Below are 16,842 nucleotides of genomic sequence, written 5' to 3'. Positions count from 1 at the left end.
GGATGCAGTTCTTGCAGAAAACATGTCTGGAGGCTGGAGATTTATCCCAGGGCTCCTGAGGGGCCTCAGGCGATGGCGATTATCAGTGATTAAAGAATGATCTTCTCGGGAGGTTGGGGTCAGAGTTCAAGACTCAGCACAGCACTAAGACTGACCATCATCACGCATGATCTTCTGTCAAGTGGTGCTCCAAAGTGTTTATGGAAACGGTTTCTTGTCGATGTCTCCCATGCTCCCTAAGAGACAAATTTCATTCTAGACAACAAATGCCAAGATGATGCTTTTATTAAGCCACACACAACATTCCAGCTACAGCCAGAAGTTTGCACAACATGCATTCGAATCTCATAAACTTCACAGTATAATCCGTTCAGAATTCATACACAAACACGCACACGCACGCACACACACACACACACACTTAAAAGCAAACAGAACAGAAACACTTCTAATTAACAAATGCTTATCATAAATAAATCAATGAATTAACCCAGGGCGTTGTCTCACATACATTACTGAACAGTGATTATAACTCATAAGAGTTTTGAATTAATTTTAGCTCATTTTATAACGCTTGGAAAAGAGGGAGATTTTCAAAACTCCTGAGCTCCCAGGCACCTGGTGAAATAGGGAAGAGACTCTAGATAAAGCATCAGCCTCGAACTGCAGTAAAACTCAGGCTGGGTCTGAATTAACTTAATCCCCCACAAAAATAAAAAGGCTGATCTACACAGGGTTAAGCACTAATACGCTCCCTTGTACAAAATATGTGAAATGCAGCATTTTAATGTTTCATTAAGAAACTTTTGGTTAACACTGGCATAGAACATTAGTCATAGAAGCAGATCACAAAGCCGGATGAGTGGATTACAGTAGGTGGACACTCCCAGCGTTAACTCGAAGTTTCTCAGAGCTCTGGCTCACCATCAACTGGGGTGGATCACCATGGTAACAAAATGTAATATGTCTACACAACACAATGGCAAATCAAAGCGCAAAACAAACAAAACAACTTCATAGCGAAGCAGAATCACTTTGTTGACAACGAGAGAAAGGAAAGAAATGCGTCTGCGACGGTCTGTCGCTATCATATAATGAAAGTCTGATATAGCTCCTTGGTAAATGCACAGTGTCACACTTCTTGATTGCATCTGTAAGCTATAAATAAATAAAATAAATGCTTACATTTATTTACCTTTGTGTACCTGCTTTAATAGTGTGTGATAGTTTAATAATGATTTCCCTGCAGTAAGAGGAAAAAACTACTGAACATTATTAAAAAGAACATTTTAAAAGTCTGAGGTATTTTTTTTTTGTTTCACTTTGAAAATATGGAAATTCTAATTTCTGTAGGTTCTCACTTTTCTACTTGTAATAACAGATATTATGTTACACCTCAATGAGGACCTAATGGACTGTGGACCTACAGTCCATTTCGTGTGGGTCGTATTGGGAGTTCTGGTTCTTTTAGTGTTGTGTACAAGTTGCATCAGTTCGTATCTGATTAAACACTGATACTTGTCTCACTGTCCAGGTAAACCAAAGCAAGGCAGACTAATCTGAACTTGCTCTGTGATACAGGTCCCAGTTCTCCCTCTGCATTTTCTATTGACAGCCTGCCTGTTTTCAGGGTGACACAGTTGCTTTCTCAGACATACTGTTCCCATCAAGTTTCAATTCTGCAAGTTGATTCTGTCAGCATTTCTGTTATCTGTGAAATGTCCCCTTTGCAGGAATCACAGCAAAACAATGGCTGAAGATGTTTCACGATTTTTCGGTTCCTCAGTTTTGCATAAGGTACTGATGGAAGTAGATGCCGAACAGGGAGCTGATGACCTGGCAGGCAGCCACCCACCAGGTGAGGAAGGCGAAGAAGCCTCGGAAGAAAAGTGGAGTGAGGACGGACCTCAGCGCTGTGAAGGTCGCCGTCAGGTGAGCTACTGTAGCTTGAATGTTTTCCTCCATGTCCTCCACTCCCTCTTCATCATCATCAACACTGCTGGGTGACACAGGTGCTGCTGTGGGCATCACCAACGCTGGCGTCACCCCAGGTGTATCCTCCGCACCTGTGCCCCACGTAAAGTCCCCTGGGAGAGGTCAGCCATTATGGTTTAGCATAGGGCCTTTCAGTGACACTAAAACCTCTAGAATTTAACAACCTTGTAACTGTAAATGTCTTAATTTGGCATTACAAGTATAGTGACACATTTAAGCAATCTTGGATTAAGGGGTGGCCATGATTGTGTTGGAGGTGCGCTACCCACCTAGTGCCTTGAGCGCCAGCGTAGAGAAGAGGATGAGCAAAATAGGAACAAGATACTGGAGTGTGACGACGGTCAGGTAGCAGAACACACGTGTTACCTGAAGGACAGGACAACCAGTTTCCAATTAGATTCAAATACAATAATTTTCTAAGTTGTTATGTGTTACTCAGTGCCGACTAAAACAAAACATATCTCATTTAAAACCAACAGCCACAGACAGGTAGCAGTAACACGGTGCAAAGTCACTGAATAAAAACAGTGTCTGACCTTCCTCTGAATGTCAATGGCAGCGATTCGTCCTGCTTCCTTCTTCATCTGCTCCACCCACTTCTGAGCCAGGTTGAGGTAGGCCTGCAGGTGGTAGCGAGTCAGCGCCAGACGCAGCACACTCAGCACCACTATAATCCATAGACGCATGCTGTCAAATGCTGCACTGGGGACTCTGGAGGAATGAGATCATGACACAAAAAGAATGCTGTTACTGGCCATTATTTGTGTCACACAGACAGAAAAGTTGTATATTCACTCACATTGTGACAGATGTCTTTCCCATGGGAGCATTGGCCAGAAAGTCTCGTGCAATCGGTTTCACCCAAAGAACCAACACAATAACTGGAGACAAAAAACTCATGTGTAGCAGAATCCTGCAGAGAAGAAATTAGCCAAATCTAAGTATTTTACTAGGTAAAGCGTTGTCAATGAGACATGAGGTGTTTTGCAAGTCTTACTGGATGTGTGGGCGGCCAGAATTCATCTGAACAGCATCAAGATGAGTCTGAGCCAGTCGCAACCCAGGGAAGGCCAACAGGGCCCCAATGTATGCACAGACGGCTGCCAGACCAAGCTTCACCGTCAGCTTAGTCACCGGGATTCTGCAGTCAAACAAACACAAATATCTGTCAGTAAACTCTGCACAGCGCCAAACAGCATGGTACAATTTCAAACAGCATTAAAGTGTTTTAAGACATATTTCAGCCATGTTTATGAAGGTGCATACTTACGACCAGTCAGCGTAGCCCTGCTGTCTGGCAAAAACTTCCAAATTATCAAAAAGACTGGCAAAGCCAGACTCCAGGCCGAACTCCAGGTAGTCCTCCCTGACCACCAGCACGAGCATGGCTATGAGCAAAGACAGAAAGCCAAAGGCGAGGCACACGGAGCGCTCACCTCCCTCTTCAGAGCGGAAGTAGTGGCTCATCAGAGTGTGAAGGGTCTTTCTAAGGGTTTAGGGTTAAATGAAGACAACGAGGAGGAAGATACGCTATTCGCTGTTCTGTAGGATCGTCAATTGACTTTACACATGAAGGATACAGACTGAAGAGAACAGTCAGAACACACCAGATTGCTCCAATGTTGACCTCTTTGCTGGCATCCACCACACTGTAGTAACACTCAGTGAACAAGAAGACACCAGTTGCATATACTGCAAAATCTACCAGCCACTGGTACTCCAGGAAGAAACGTAGAACTAAGAGTATAAACAGAAATCAAAATTCAATAGTGGGGTTTATTTAAAAAACTAAACAAAAACAAAACTCAATGTCTCACAATTTTCTGTGATACAGGATCTTACAAAAGTAAATTATACTGGGCCAGTTGTGAATTAACAGCCGACTTTGAGCAGTGTTTGTACTTGCAGATCATCATAATGATGCAGTCAGGGGAGTGTTTGTTTTACCAAGAGCGTCAATGACGCTGACTGGAGCTTTTTCAAGGTGAAGGTCGATGTCTTTGGGCACTGTGAGAGGCTTGTTCTCCCCATTCTGTCTCCTAGAAATTAGACAGGGGACACATGATCAACGATTGTGTTGTTGACCTGAGGGACACACAGTCTGTCTCGAGTGGCGCCACTGCAGCTGTCAGACCATCCCCCAAATCCCACCTGTCCCTCCGGTTTTGTTTGGGCACTTGCTTTCCGGCCAGGGCGCACAGCTCTCCTTCTGATGGGTGTTTGAATCGGAACAAACTGGAAGAAACAACAGACACGTACGTGCATGTAAAAAGTGCACAGCTCACGGGGTGCAACCTGATTGTGGGGGTGATGACACCTGCCATACCTGCCATTGCAGAGGAGCCAGCGGGCAAACGAGCAATGGGGAGCCATCCTCTGCATAACGCTGGCGGCCAGCAAGCTGACCACCAGCTGAACGCCCATCAGCGCCTGTCAGAGAAAACACGTGCGTCTAAGTACGAGGTCAAACCCTGGAAACTGCACACATAACGGGACAGTAAATGCTGCGAGAGAGACGAGCAAATAGATTGAGCGTCCCGTCTAAAACGAAGCAGTAGAATGTTACTGACTCAGCACACAGGACAAGAAATATGCAACACAATTCTGTTAATACAACACTTTAGGGTTTAGGGTTAATGTAATTCATGACAAGTTGCGACAGAAGCTAATACAAAGCATCATAAACCAATTTTAATGACAGCAAGACTTTTAACTATATTACGCGTAATGTGTTAAAAGCCCCGTACAAAATGAATGAAAGTTAGCAAATGGCCATAGTGCTAATTTTAGTCAACTTCACCACCTGTCAGTGCTTCTAAAAGCGTTAGCTAGCTAGTTAGCCTTAGCAAACTGGCTCCCATTCACACCACTAGAAGCAAGAGCCCCGCCACTGAGCCTCTGCTGCAAAGTTTTACACATGCAAAAGAAAACCAACCACAGACGTTTGTACAGTACCATATCTTCTCCTGAAATGTGTAGTTTGAAGCTTTGGAGCTGCCAAAACTACTTCACATGCAGGAAAGTCCTCACAGGCATGTGAAACAGCTGAATGTCCCGGATGTTGCAGTGGCGTCACACGTTGCTTTCAAGTGCTCTTTGAAAGCTTTGTAAATTCTAAACGTCTTACCCATAACCTAAGCCGTCTGCTGCTTCCACTCACAGCTGAGTAGTGATCTGTATTGCACGAGACTGAAGAACTAAATTGGCAGCGTTTTAGCCGCTTTATTATGTTGTGAGACTATTCATTTTTAACTGCTGCAATTTTCAATTACTAGGAAATTATTTATTCAAGCTGGCTGTAACTGCATACACATTAACAGCTTGTTTTATAATTACAAAATAAAACGTTTTTCCTTTTGAATTGTACAAAATCTCTTCCCACTAATGTTACTACATTAAACATATATGTCTTTGTACTTTGTAAATAAGCATGTGCAACCCGGTAAACTAGTGCTTTTATTTGACAAAACATACAGTGTGTTTTGATTATGATATTATGCTTTTGAACATGAATCCACACATTGAAAATACAAACGGTACTTGTGATTATACTGCTACATTTAAAACACTTAAACACAACAAATAGCAATACATAGTTCTCATTAAAATATATAATTTGCCTCTAATATTACTGTTAGACATTCAAAATGCAGATGAAAATACTGGACAGATATTTGGTCCTATCTAAAACACATCTGTTCTTTGTTAAATACAGAATAGAAACATTTAGATCATGTTACAAATAAAACTGTTTTAATTTATCAGCATGCCCCCTCTCCTCATCTCTAATTAAAATTTCGTCCCAGCTCCTTGTTCTTCCTCAGTGCACCTGAACGCCTCTGTGTGATCCTCCTAATGATAATCTCCATGTTTTATGCCTCCACTATCATGTATCTTAAAGTTTCATTGAATGAAAACAAACGTTATGCAAATGATGAAGCTTAAAGTCTCAGACGTGCAGTTTTGGCATCACACAGACCCCAGGGAGGAGAAAAGTAGAAGATTGTTTGATGTAATCATGCATTAAAGACTTATTTTTCTATTAAGGTTGATGAAAACCTAATCACATTATAATAAGAACGTGGTTGATTTCAAACTTTCAACAAAGTTTATATGTTTGTTAATGTATCACAATGATCTCTCATGATCGCTCGGCCTTAAACTATTAGCCATGGGAGGTTCAGGACACACACACACACACACACACACACACACACACACACACACACACACACACACACACACACACACACACACACACACACACTGGCCTGTACATGCATCATAATGTGGGCTCATCCTCCGTAAAGCCCAGCCTTTCACCAGCATTGTGCCCTTCTACCCAGCCTCACGGCATTCAAATCTGTGTTTAGCATGTGCGTGCGGGTAATTTGCGTGGTCTGCTCTGCTGAAGCTGACTGAATTCACACTCTGTGCTAATTGAGGCCACCGCTTCTGAAGGTGTGTCTGGTCTTTTGCCCTGAGAATTTGTGCACAGAGGCTTAGCAGTTCAATAAGAGCAGTGGGTTTGATCAAATGAAGCAGTCTCCAGTGGCCGTGTTTGCACCACTGCGCGTGCATCTGGAGTAAAGCTACTCACTCGGTAAAACACTCATCCCTGTGTGGTCGCTTAAACTTCATGAGTACTGTTATTATATTATTTTATATTACCTTTCAATAAATACTGATGCCTGTTTCTTCATCTCCCAATGCTAGAAATGTGACTGAACTAATAGAGCTTTTGAAAACTACACAGCCAGCATCTCAGACATTAAATCATTAGTCACACTGTGTGAGGACATGCCGCAGCCTGTGTCTGGCTAGAACAACACTTCCATCATTATCATCCCGGACACAAATGCTAATCCCTCTGCCATGTTAGCCATCTGTGGCTGAAGTGGCGGGGCAGAAATTACTGAGGAAAATGGACACAAATGAAATGCTAATTCCCCGCGGGCTACAAGTGGCTCCCTCCTCCTGCTCAGCTCGGGGGGCCTCTCGGTTCCCACACCGCTTCCCTGTGTCTATCCAAGGGTGCTGCTGGGAGACCAGGGGATGGTTCTGAGCCTGCAGCAGGGACGCGGCGCTGCCATTGGCTCGGCTTTGTTTGCCCCCGCGCATGGTATTCATCACCTGATCTGAATATATGCAAATGTTGCAAGGGTGCTCCATCAAAGGAACCTCCTTCCTCCAGCGTGGGCTTTTTCCTTGTCTCGTCTCTTTTTGTTTGGTCTCCTTTTACAACTGCTGCCACCTCTGCAGTGTGTGAGAACCAGATCTGCTTTGTCACAGGGATTCATTTAGAAGTGGACTGTAAATCATGACTGCTAATTACCAGAGCCACGGCCACTGTATGTCACCAGGAAGTGATTGACCAGTGATCCCTCGCTACCGTCTGCAATGCTATGATCATAAACATCAGATCAAATGATGCAGCAACAAACAGTTCATTGGATTCGGAACTGCAGCCCGACAATGTGCTGAGCTGATCTTGCTCCTTTTTTTTCTGAAACTATGTTTAGTGTTGAGCCTGAAAAAGCCTTAACAAGTAATATCATGCTTCTTCTCCTCCTTCTTTATTGACATCAATCTCAATAACCATCTAATTTGAAGCAACTGCACAAAACTTGCATGTGAATCAAGCATTTTACTCACAAAATGAAAAAAAAACTCACATCAATATTAGCAGTGGAATTGGATGATGTGACTGATTGCAGCTTCTCTCTTAGACGACCCCATGGTTCACAGGTCCATGGTGTACGTGCACACACTTGTATTTAAATAAAATGTAATTATCTTGATATCTTACATCTTCAGTCTGTTAGTTTACACAGACCTATTTTCTCCACAACTTATTTTTTTATAATTTGTATTAATAAAACAATGGTTCAATGTGTATTGCTAAACATTTATGGTAACAGGCTGCAGCTAAAAGCCCAATAACGTCAGAAACAGACGTTAGACATTAATTTAAAACAGTTCTTTATTTCTTACACACGCTTCACAGCAAAAAGGCGCATAAAAGCAGAGCCGCCCTGCTTGTGAAGCCGTCTGGTGAAGATGTGATACACCACTCGTGCTAAAATATGAAGCGCATTCCAAAAGTCTCACATTTTAGGTGGGACGCGTTTCTCACATAACCCAGCGATTCGCGCATTCGCGTGTTTTGAATGACAATCGCGCGCGCCGTGGGCGCTGCGCTTGAACTTGACCGGCGGAGCTGCCTGGGAAAAGAGGCGCGACTTTGGCCCTTTGCTCCTCTCCTTTATGGAGGGGAGGCTGTTAAGACTGATGTCAGCGCTCATTAGCATAAACCTCAGCCTGTTCCCAATTAAACCAGGAAGGCTATAGGAACACTGGCCCTTTCTCACGTGGCAATGAATGGATCAACATCTCTCCATCACTGACACTCTGAGCGAGAAGAACCACGAGAAGCTGCTCACATGTAAGTGGAGGATTGTTGTCTTTTATCGTGGAAAATAGTTTTAACTCCATAGGTCTTATTTACTTTTTTGATATTGATTGTAACATCTTTAATTTAAAAATCTTGCTTTTTGCATAAATTATTCTACAAACTTAATATTCCACAGATCACAGTTCCTATTTTTGGAAATGCTATTAATGTCTGTTTGAAGCTGGTTTATGTGGGAGGGATGCTGGAACCTGCCACATGTTGTTTTGCCTGTGTGTAAGAGACTTGCTGCATAAACATCACTCTGTACTTATTACCTCAAACCTCTGAATTAGGTTCATCCTTCGTTGATGACCGTTAAAATTTAATTTGACTTTGTCACTCACCTGTCATGGGACCCAACTCTGTCAGAAACCCTGGGTTTGTAATAGCAAAATGACAGTTAGAGGTATATAATCTATAATAAAACTACAAAGCATTGATTAGAGTTTTTGTTGGTAGCTTCGGGGTTTTTTGACTGTAATTTTGCATTAGCAGCATTTTCATGTTTGAAATTTGCAAGTTTCAGCAGAAAAGGCTTTGGTGTGTTCCTGTAGGCAGTTAAACATATTTATTTTGAGACAAGTTAAATAAAATGTTACATTTACTCAGAGAGATGTTTTCTAAAGAGTCAGCTTGTTTCCATCAGTTTGTTTAACTTTGCTAAGAGTTCACTTTAGATGTTTGTTTAAAATCCTTTGTAGTTCAAAGAGTAGCAGAAATCTGCATCATCACATACTTTATTACAATTAGCTGCTGCCTTTGGTGCTAATTTGGGGGCGCGACAGAGGGATGGACAATATTTGCCCCCCGTTGGTCTTCATGTGTGACCTCTGACACCTTTATGTCCCTGTGTCAGGTCCAGCCTTTTTGAAGAGTGGCCATTACAATTCCCACAAGTGTCCACTTCAATCGGCCAGTTATTAACTATTGAACCCAGCAGCGCTCAGTGAGCTCAAGCGTGGTGACGCAACAACCACGGACTTTTGACAGAAATGAGTGAATTTAGGAGGAAGCCGGAAGCAGTTTGAATGTGGCGCGTTAAGGTTTGGAGGATTCATCCTCAGAGCTGTGTGTAGTGGCTGCATATTAACTAAGACAAAGTGAAGCCATCTTTTATTATTTAAGACGTTTTGAAGTCATTTTGAAACAAAACCAAAACGAGTATTGTTTCCTCCCAGTAAATAATTTCTCTGAATTTCCCCAAATGAATAAGAAAATGTCGTAGCGTTAGTTTTAAGAGGGAAAACGGTATGAACGATATAAACATTTACACCAGAGCGTCCTGCTGTGATTGTCTGTGATTGTGTGCACGTGTCTCAACTGATGCAAGTAACTTTGAAGACAAATATTTAAAAAAAATGTTTGAGTTGTTTGTTATCACCGTCCATTTTTACGTATTTGTTAGGATTGTGCGTTTCTACTTTTCTAAACTTTCTCATTTCAGAACGGAGATTGACACACGCAATTTATTGCTGCAAATAGACAATTAAATATCCATTCAAATATGCACTCACGATTTAAAAGCAGTCGCTAAGATAATTATTTTAAGAGACTTACAAAACAACCAAAATATATGGAGTCTACACATTAACTGAAACAAGAACTTATTCATTAATAAATACTGCATATTCACTATATTTCTCAGACCTTGAATCCGTCTACTCGTTTATATTTAATTATTTTCATAGCAATTCATTTATAGTTTGAAGACTTTAGGGAGTATTTTCGTCCAGTCTTTAATTTTCATGCTCAACGTTCTGGAGTCATAAATACTCAGAAGTACAGGCAGATGGAGTCCACAATAACTCCACGGGATTTTACATTCATTTGATATATTTACACATATTTAATGTTGTGCGTTCTTCTTACAATTTAACGAGCATATGTGAGATGATCACTACCTGTTAATAAAATGAATGATAAAATTCTGGTGACTGCGCGCTGTGTCGTTTACTGTTTTGTTGTCGTATATTTATAGTTATTAATCCAGTGTGAGTCATATTCGTGGGATGGTTGTCCTATTATTGAATAAAGTGGTTTACATCATCACATAGGCCTACCGATAATTTGATGCCATATAATAGCAACAGGAAGCTTAATAATAAATACAGATATATGTTATTAATGTTTTTATTGTCAATCTCGTCATTATCGTGTTTGAATCTCCACATTTCGTCAGTATCTTTCGTGTTTTCTTGTGAACTGCACCAGCCTAATAGTCTTCCTAGTCACCCATCGGAAACTGGAGAGAATTAATATAATTTCCTAAGCGGTTTTAGCGGCTTTACCGCTATTATATTGCTGTCACAAGCCTGTGCATCGTTTTATGAGTTTATCCGCACGTTTTGTAGATCTAGGCCAGTCACACCGTAAACAGGCCTGCGCTGCAGTTCTGCTTTATACCTATAGATGTCACTGTTGATCTCGATTGACCAGGAGCTCTGCTTAGTTGTTTGGTTGGTCATTGTTAAAGCCTGCGATGGGGAAACAGTTAGACAGCATATATATTCTTCTTTTTGTAGGCTTTGTGTAAAATCATAGACGGTAGTAGACCTTTAACGAGCCTCCACCAAGTCTGCTTAGTTAATACAAGTGGGACCATGTAAATCAAATGTAATAATAATAAATAAATAAATAAAATAATAATAATAATAATAATAATAATAATAATAATAATAATAATAATAATAATAATAATAGTGTATTTGTTTGTTTCCAAGTGATCACTGATTTATTTATTTATTTATTTAGTTAGTTAGTTATTTTAACCATGTTAGTTTTACACACGGGTCATGTTTCTCCTGGGCTTTCGGGACTCAATAAGCCAACACCAGACAGTTACACACATTTGGAATTTTTGAGACATTTATCGATACTCGATAAAAATGTCTACGTTTATTCCTGCTGCTATATCTGTATAGTGAGAGCCACACAAATCCAGTGAACGAACCTCTGCGTCGTGCGAACTGTGAGTTTTGGATAACACGTTCAGAGCGACCATATCCTGGTGCCTGACGTCACCACGCACACATTCACGTTATTTCGGAGACCGGCTTTGTAGCGCGCTGCTGCTGCTTTGACTTCGTCCGTATGGATCTGCAGTCAGTGCTTGCGGTTTAAAGACGAACCCCGGGGGGTTCTCGCTGCTCCGGTGACATTTGCCACTCGAAGGTTGACTGCGCGCTCCGTTACGCACCGAGCGGAAGGACACGTCGCACCACGTAAAGCGACGTGACCCGCAGGAGCGCCGGGAAAGCGTCGGCTTCTCCCGCTGCTGAAGCTGCGACACCAGCATCACGCACTCCGCTGCTACGCGCCGCTCGCTGATTATCTCCGGCTTCTCTGCGCGTTAGAACATTTGGTTCATGGCGTTTTTGTCTCGGTTCCTTCCTGGAGGCTTGTGACACAGGCGCTTCGCTCACGGGATCATTGTTCTGTCGAGGTCCCTTTCCTACAGGACTGACTGTGACTTTGCGCCCCGTGGCATCAGGACTCAGCGCAGGGAGATCGAGGACGGGGTGCGCTGGGGATGAAGTGTGTAGGTATCTTCCATAACACGTATAACATCCTACCAGGCTGAGCCTTTCTGATGCCCTTCCACCTCCACCCACCCGAATCCAAGTTTTGGATCTGCTGCATTTGTCTCCCAAAGATGCTAGGAGGTGCCTTCCTCCACCCCTTTCTGCGCTCTCCCTCCACGCAGCCAAAGAGGCAGTACGTCTCCCACCACGTGAGTATCAAACGCTACCAAAAAGATCCTGGACGCAACTAAAGAGGGACTCACGCCATTCAGCCAAAACAATGGACACTGGTCCACAGTGGCCGAGAAGCGGTGCAAAAAGTGTGTGGGTTTCTGCAAAGGTCCTCCACAGTCGAGCGTGCGAGATGGACAGAGAGAGACAGGGTGTGCGGCTGAAAGAGAGAGAGGGAGAGAGATGGGGAGCGGTGAGAGAGGAGAGGGGACCCGCGACGCAGTGGCTCCGCGCATACTGTCATCCGAAGCTGACGAGGACATGCTGGGATGTGGGAGCGGATGCTGGCAGCGGTGTCGCCTCGGCCCTGGCTTGTGTCTGGCCACTGAAGCAAATGTAATGCCCGTCTATGATAAGCCCTCCAGTGTGTTGGATCAAGTCATTGTGCGGGTTTACTCTCAGACAGCGAAGGCTTGTTTCGCTCGCTTGGCTTTCTCTCCGGACTCTGGGCTTTTCTAGTTGTGTTACACTTCACAGATGCCTGCTAGAAACTTGCGTGAAATACTTGACTGGACTTGAAGGGACGTTTTCCAAATGTGTGACTAGTAAGTATGTTTCTGTATTACCTACATTTTAATTTGTGCCTGTTACGATAAATGCCAAAAAGAGTCAATTTCATCCACATATAATAATAATAATAATAATAATAATAATAATAATAATAATAATAATAATAATAATAATAATAATAATAATAATAATAATAATGCAAAGGCACATACAACATGTATCAGAATCTTATTCTGAATTAAAAGTATTAATGAAGGAAAGACGACACAGTGGTTGAAGGCCACAAGAGAAAATATAGTCAAATATAGTGAAGCTTAAAATGCTGAGTGGCAGCGGGCTGTTCCGTCTCATTTTAGCAGGAGCATCCATTGAGCGGTGATGAGGCGGGCTGAGTGGCCCCAGAGCTGGCGTTTATAAAGCAAACAGTTGTGTGATTGTTAGCAGAGCCTGGGAAAATGTCCCCTTGGCTGAGAGGTGGAGGGACTTGACGCCAGAGTCTCTTGTTAAGGGGACTTGTGCGCTCCCAGACAGCATTGTGATGTTAATGAGCACCAGCACGTTGTTGAACTTGATGTTGACTTTTTTTTCTTTCTTTCTTTGGGCGATTTTTTTTTTCTTTTACTCTTTTTTTATGGTCACTTGTTTGTGGGAAAATTTTCTCCGGAGCTACACTGTGAAATTAATTAATCAGGCCTTTGCAGCTGATGACAATAGAGAACCACAAAATTCAGAGAAACAAACTAGTCACTCTATAGTTTTACAGTTCTGTTTAAGAAATAACAAATTTCTATTGGGAGGCATTTGTACTATTTACATTTGTGTGTCAGTCAGCATCAAATACTGGCATTTTTATTGCATATTTTAAAAAACTAGTAGTATTACTTGTTTAAAATTTATATTTAATAATTTATTTATTTTATATTAGTGTATTAGAATTTTTAAATACGTAATTCAAGATTCTTTCTTTCTTTCTTTCTTTCTTTCTTTCTTTCTTTCTTTCTTTCTTTCTTTCTTTCTTTCTTTCTTTCTTTCTTTCTTTCTTTCTTTCTTTTCTTTCTTTCTTTCTTTCTTTCTTTCTTCTTTCTTCATTACACACTGCAACAGGTGTAGGCCTACTGTAAACTACTACTGTATATTGCAGAGCTGCCACTGCAGTAACGATCTTCTGTCATTTTATCTACTATGCTACAATCTACACACATTCTTACATCAGAAAATATCAGATATACATCACTGACGTTAAATAAATTGTAGTGCCATTAATTTACTTAACAAAATGTATCTAAATTCACATTCTCCACAAACGAAATATCACAAAACATTATATGAACATAGACTAACAACTGAAGAAATATTTTAAATTTAATATATTGAAGTATAATATTATTATTTTCTAATAATGATATAAAAAGGGGAAGAGACAAAATTCAGTTTTGTGTCTTATTCAAAATTCAGTATTAACATAGATAATAATTCACTTTTACAGTGTTGTATTATTGTTGCTGTTTTTGGAAAACAAGTTGACCTAAGAAAACCCTCACAGGCCGGTTGTCCAGGTTATGAAGCGCTTGTGTAACTTCTAGTGTACAATATGATATTATATGGCCTCTAAATGTGTTTCATTGCATGTTAGTATTTTATCGTGTTTCTGAAACAACACGGTCAATTTAGTTCATCCGTTTCAGCACCAAGGACAGAGGCAGTGCCCTCACTAAAAGCGGCCAACTTCCTTCTCGAGCATTTATCTTCAAATATGCTCGACTGAAGCATTTAGTACATTTTGCATTTAGAGTTTACATCAGATAATATTTTTTATTGCTGCAACAGTAAGGAAGAGGATAATATTATTTCCTTTTTTTCAACCTGATTTATCTACGCGGTGAATCTGGTGTGTTTAATGAGCAACATGACTAACACAACACGGCAGGTGAACTAAATAGGGTTTATGTAAAGGTTGCAGCAGGTAAAACTAATAAAAAAAGAATAGAATAAAATAGAATAGAATAGAGAAGTCAGTTGGCACGAAGGAAGGCTCCTCACCTCATTGTCGCTGCACACCTTACTGTACTGACAGGACATGACGCATTCAGGGGGCGTGTTCAGTTGAATGCACGTGAGGTTGATCAACGCCAGAAATGCGAGGGAAACAGTATTAACCACGCACACACACACACACACACACACACACACACACACACACACACACACACACACACACACACACACACACACACACACACACACACACACACACAAATCTTCTGTTTTTTTGTTTAATTTAAAAAATAATAATAATTCACAATAATAAATAATTTTTAGTATTGCATGAACTGCCCTGAGCATCCTGAAAATGGTGCTGCTAACGGCTAGGAGCTAGCTGACCATATGCATTTACTGAGATGACAGGCAAGACGTTTGAGCTCCAGATAATGAACATGTTAAAACTGCTGAAAAGAACAGACGAGTTAATAGAAGCAGAATAGAAAATAAAAATTATATTGCTATGAACCTGAAAACGATGATCTTTATGAACACATTGTCAGACTTTACCATCGCGATGCTGACGTGTGTTCTGTTTCTCTCAGTGCCTTTATAGTAATATAGTCATCTTTTTGTCCTTATTTAAGTAAGTTTAATTGAAATACGGCAGATTTACAGCAGATCCTTCCACGTGGCCAGATGTGGGGTGTGCTGTGCTGCTGCTGCTGCATATTCTTGCATATACTGTAGATAACGTGTTTGGAGGACAGTGCTGGTGGTGAATGAGGCGTGTTTTATTTTGATAGGAGAAGAAAGAATTTAAATTTCAACTGAATTTTCTAGAGGATCACATATTTAAAGCAGCAGCCCTCAACTTGCTGTGTCCCAGTGTGCAAACTCGGTATCGTCGCCGTGTCCAGCCCAGGTTCCGGTGCCCACCCTCGCGCGTGCCAGTCCCCTGGCAGTCTGACCCCGAGGCACCCCGCGGCCCTCCGCCTCTTGCTCCCCACATCTGATACCTGACAGTCGAGGCGTGTTCTCCTCACACGCATGTTCTCTTTCTCCACGATGTGATGTCGTGTTAATGACACATGCTATGCATCGAGGGCACTTAACATTTTGCGTTGATGCCGTGCGTAAAGAGGATTTGTTCCACACGACAGAGCACGGGCGAGAGAGACTCTCCCATCCCGGAACGAACCTCTCGGTCGCTGTACGGCCTAGTGGACTATTATTTGAAACACTGGCAGACTGGTGCGTCATGAGATCCTTTCTTACAACCTGCATCACCGGTTACAGACAGGTCATAGAAAACTCCTTTGCTGTTTCACCTTTTTCTTACCAATTTCCTGAAAAGAGAGATAATATAGTAATAATGTAATATTGTGTGAGCTGCTCGCCAGTTAATAATAATATTTAAAAAAATGACTTAAGGCAGCAGATGGGCAGGTTTAGAAATATTTAGCATTACAGCTGTTTATTCATTTACCTCGTTTGGACGGCGTCTAAATGTACAGCTTCACCTTTACACCATAATAAATCGGCGTTTGTCAGAGGCTGCTTTGTTCTGCTCAAACTTGTCAGCGTGCCTCCAACTAATTCAAAGTGTGACATCCACTGAGGCTGGACTCGTTCAACTAGATCATGATGCTGACATTTAGCAGGAAGTCCTTGTACTGTTCTCTGCGCTATATGGCATGTGGTAGTTTGTCATGCTTTCAAGCAATTCATAGATTAATTCACTCAACACGGAAACTACGCTCTATGGTCTGAAATGGGTCGATGTGAGCTGGCATTTAAAACATAAGCTGGTTGTTTGTAAGGGCCCGTGGTGCTTTTTCGTTATATATGAGCTGGGCCAAGACTAGGCAGGCTATGGAATAACTGGTGTATAAATATCTATATACATCAAGGTTAAAAGTGGCGCGAGGAAACGGTGCCATATCCGTCAGTGGAGGGCACGTGGATGCGTTATCATCTCCCTGCAGCTGGATGACTTCACGCTGCAGATGCTCGTTTGGAGCGAAAGTTCGCGCAGAACAAAGATGATGACGCGACTTTGTGGTCGCCAATAACGTTTACAGTGTGCGTTGTCACCCCATTTGAGATCGCGTGTTGACAGAAGCTGTGCTGTTCCAGCTCCTCCTGCCT

General features: G+C 41.8%; 1 protein-coding gene and 1 long non-coding RNA gene across 5 annotated transcripts in view; one reads left to right on the top strand and one right to left on the bottom strand.

Annotated features, from left to right (window-relative positions):
- Nucleotides 1-267: 267 nt before the first annotated feature.
- Nucleotides 268-5,109, bottom strand: tmem161a (transmembrane protein 161A). Its single transcript, XM_029148719.2, has 11 exons — nucleotides 4,951-5,109; nucleotides 4,322-4,425; nucleotides 4,147-4,230; nucleotides 3,943-4,034; nucleotides 3,576-3,732; nucleotides 3,266-3,481; nucleotides 2,993-3,136; nucleotides 2,795-2,908; nucleotides 2,532-2,706; nucleotides 2,265-2,361; nucleotides 268-2,087 (listed from the first exon to the last, which is right to left on the bottom strand). Exons 1-11 carry the CDS (start codon nucleotides 4,951-4,953, stop codon nucleotides 1,783-1,785), a joined length of 1,491 nt encoding a protein of 496 aa, XP_029004552.1. The 5' UTR covers nucleotides 4,954-5,109; the 3' UTR covers nucleotides 268-1,782.
- A 3,188-nt stretch (nucleotides 5,110-8,297) lies between these two features.
- Nucleotides 8,298-16,842, top strand: part of LOC114853243 (uncharacterized) — a 34,448-nt gene continuing 25,903 nt past the window's right edge. Inside the window, exon 1 of one of the 4 annotated variants that reach the window (XR_003785525.3) lies at nucleotides 8,298-8,440. This is a non-coding gene — a long non-coding RNA (uncharacterized LOC114853243). Of the gene's footprint in view, nucleotides 8,441-11,465; nucleotides 12,747-16,842 lie in introns of those variants that run through there. The other 3 variants (XR_008694488.1, XR_003785526.3, XR_003785524.3) reach the window with 3 other exon arrangements.

This window comes from Betta splendens, chromosome 4 (assembly GCF_900634795.4).
Source record: "Betta splendens chromosome 4, fBetSpl5.4, whole genome shotgun sequence".
In the NCBI taxonomy this organism is placed as follows: Eukaryota; Metazoa; Chordata; class Actinopteri; order Anabantiformes; family Osphronemidae; genus Betta; species Betta splendens.
This window is presented reverse-complemented; position numbering and strand designations above follow the sequence as displayed.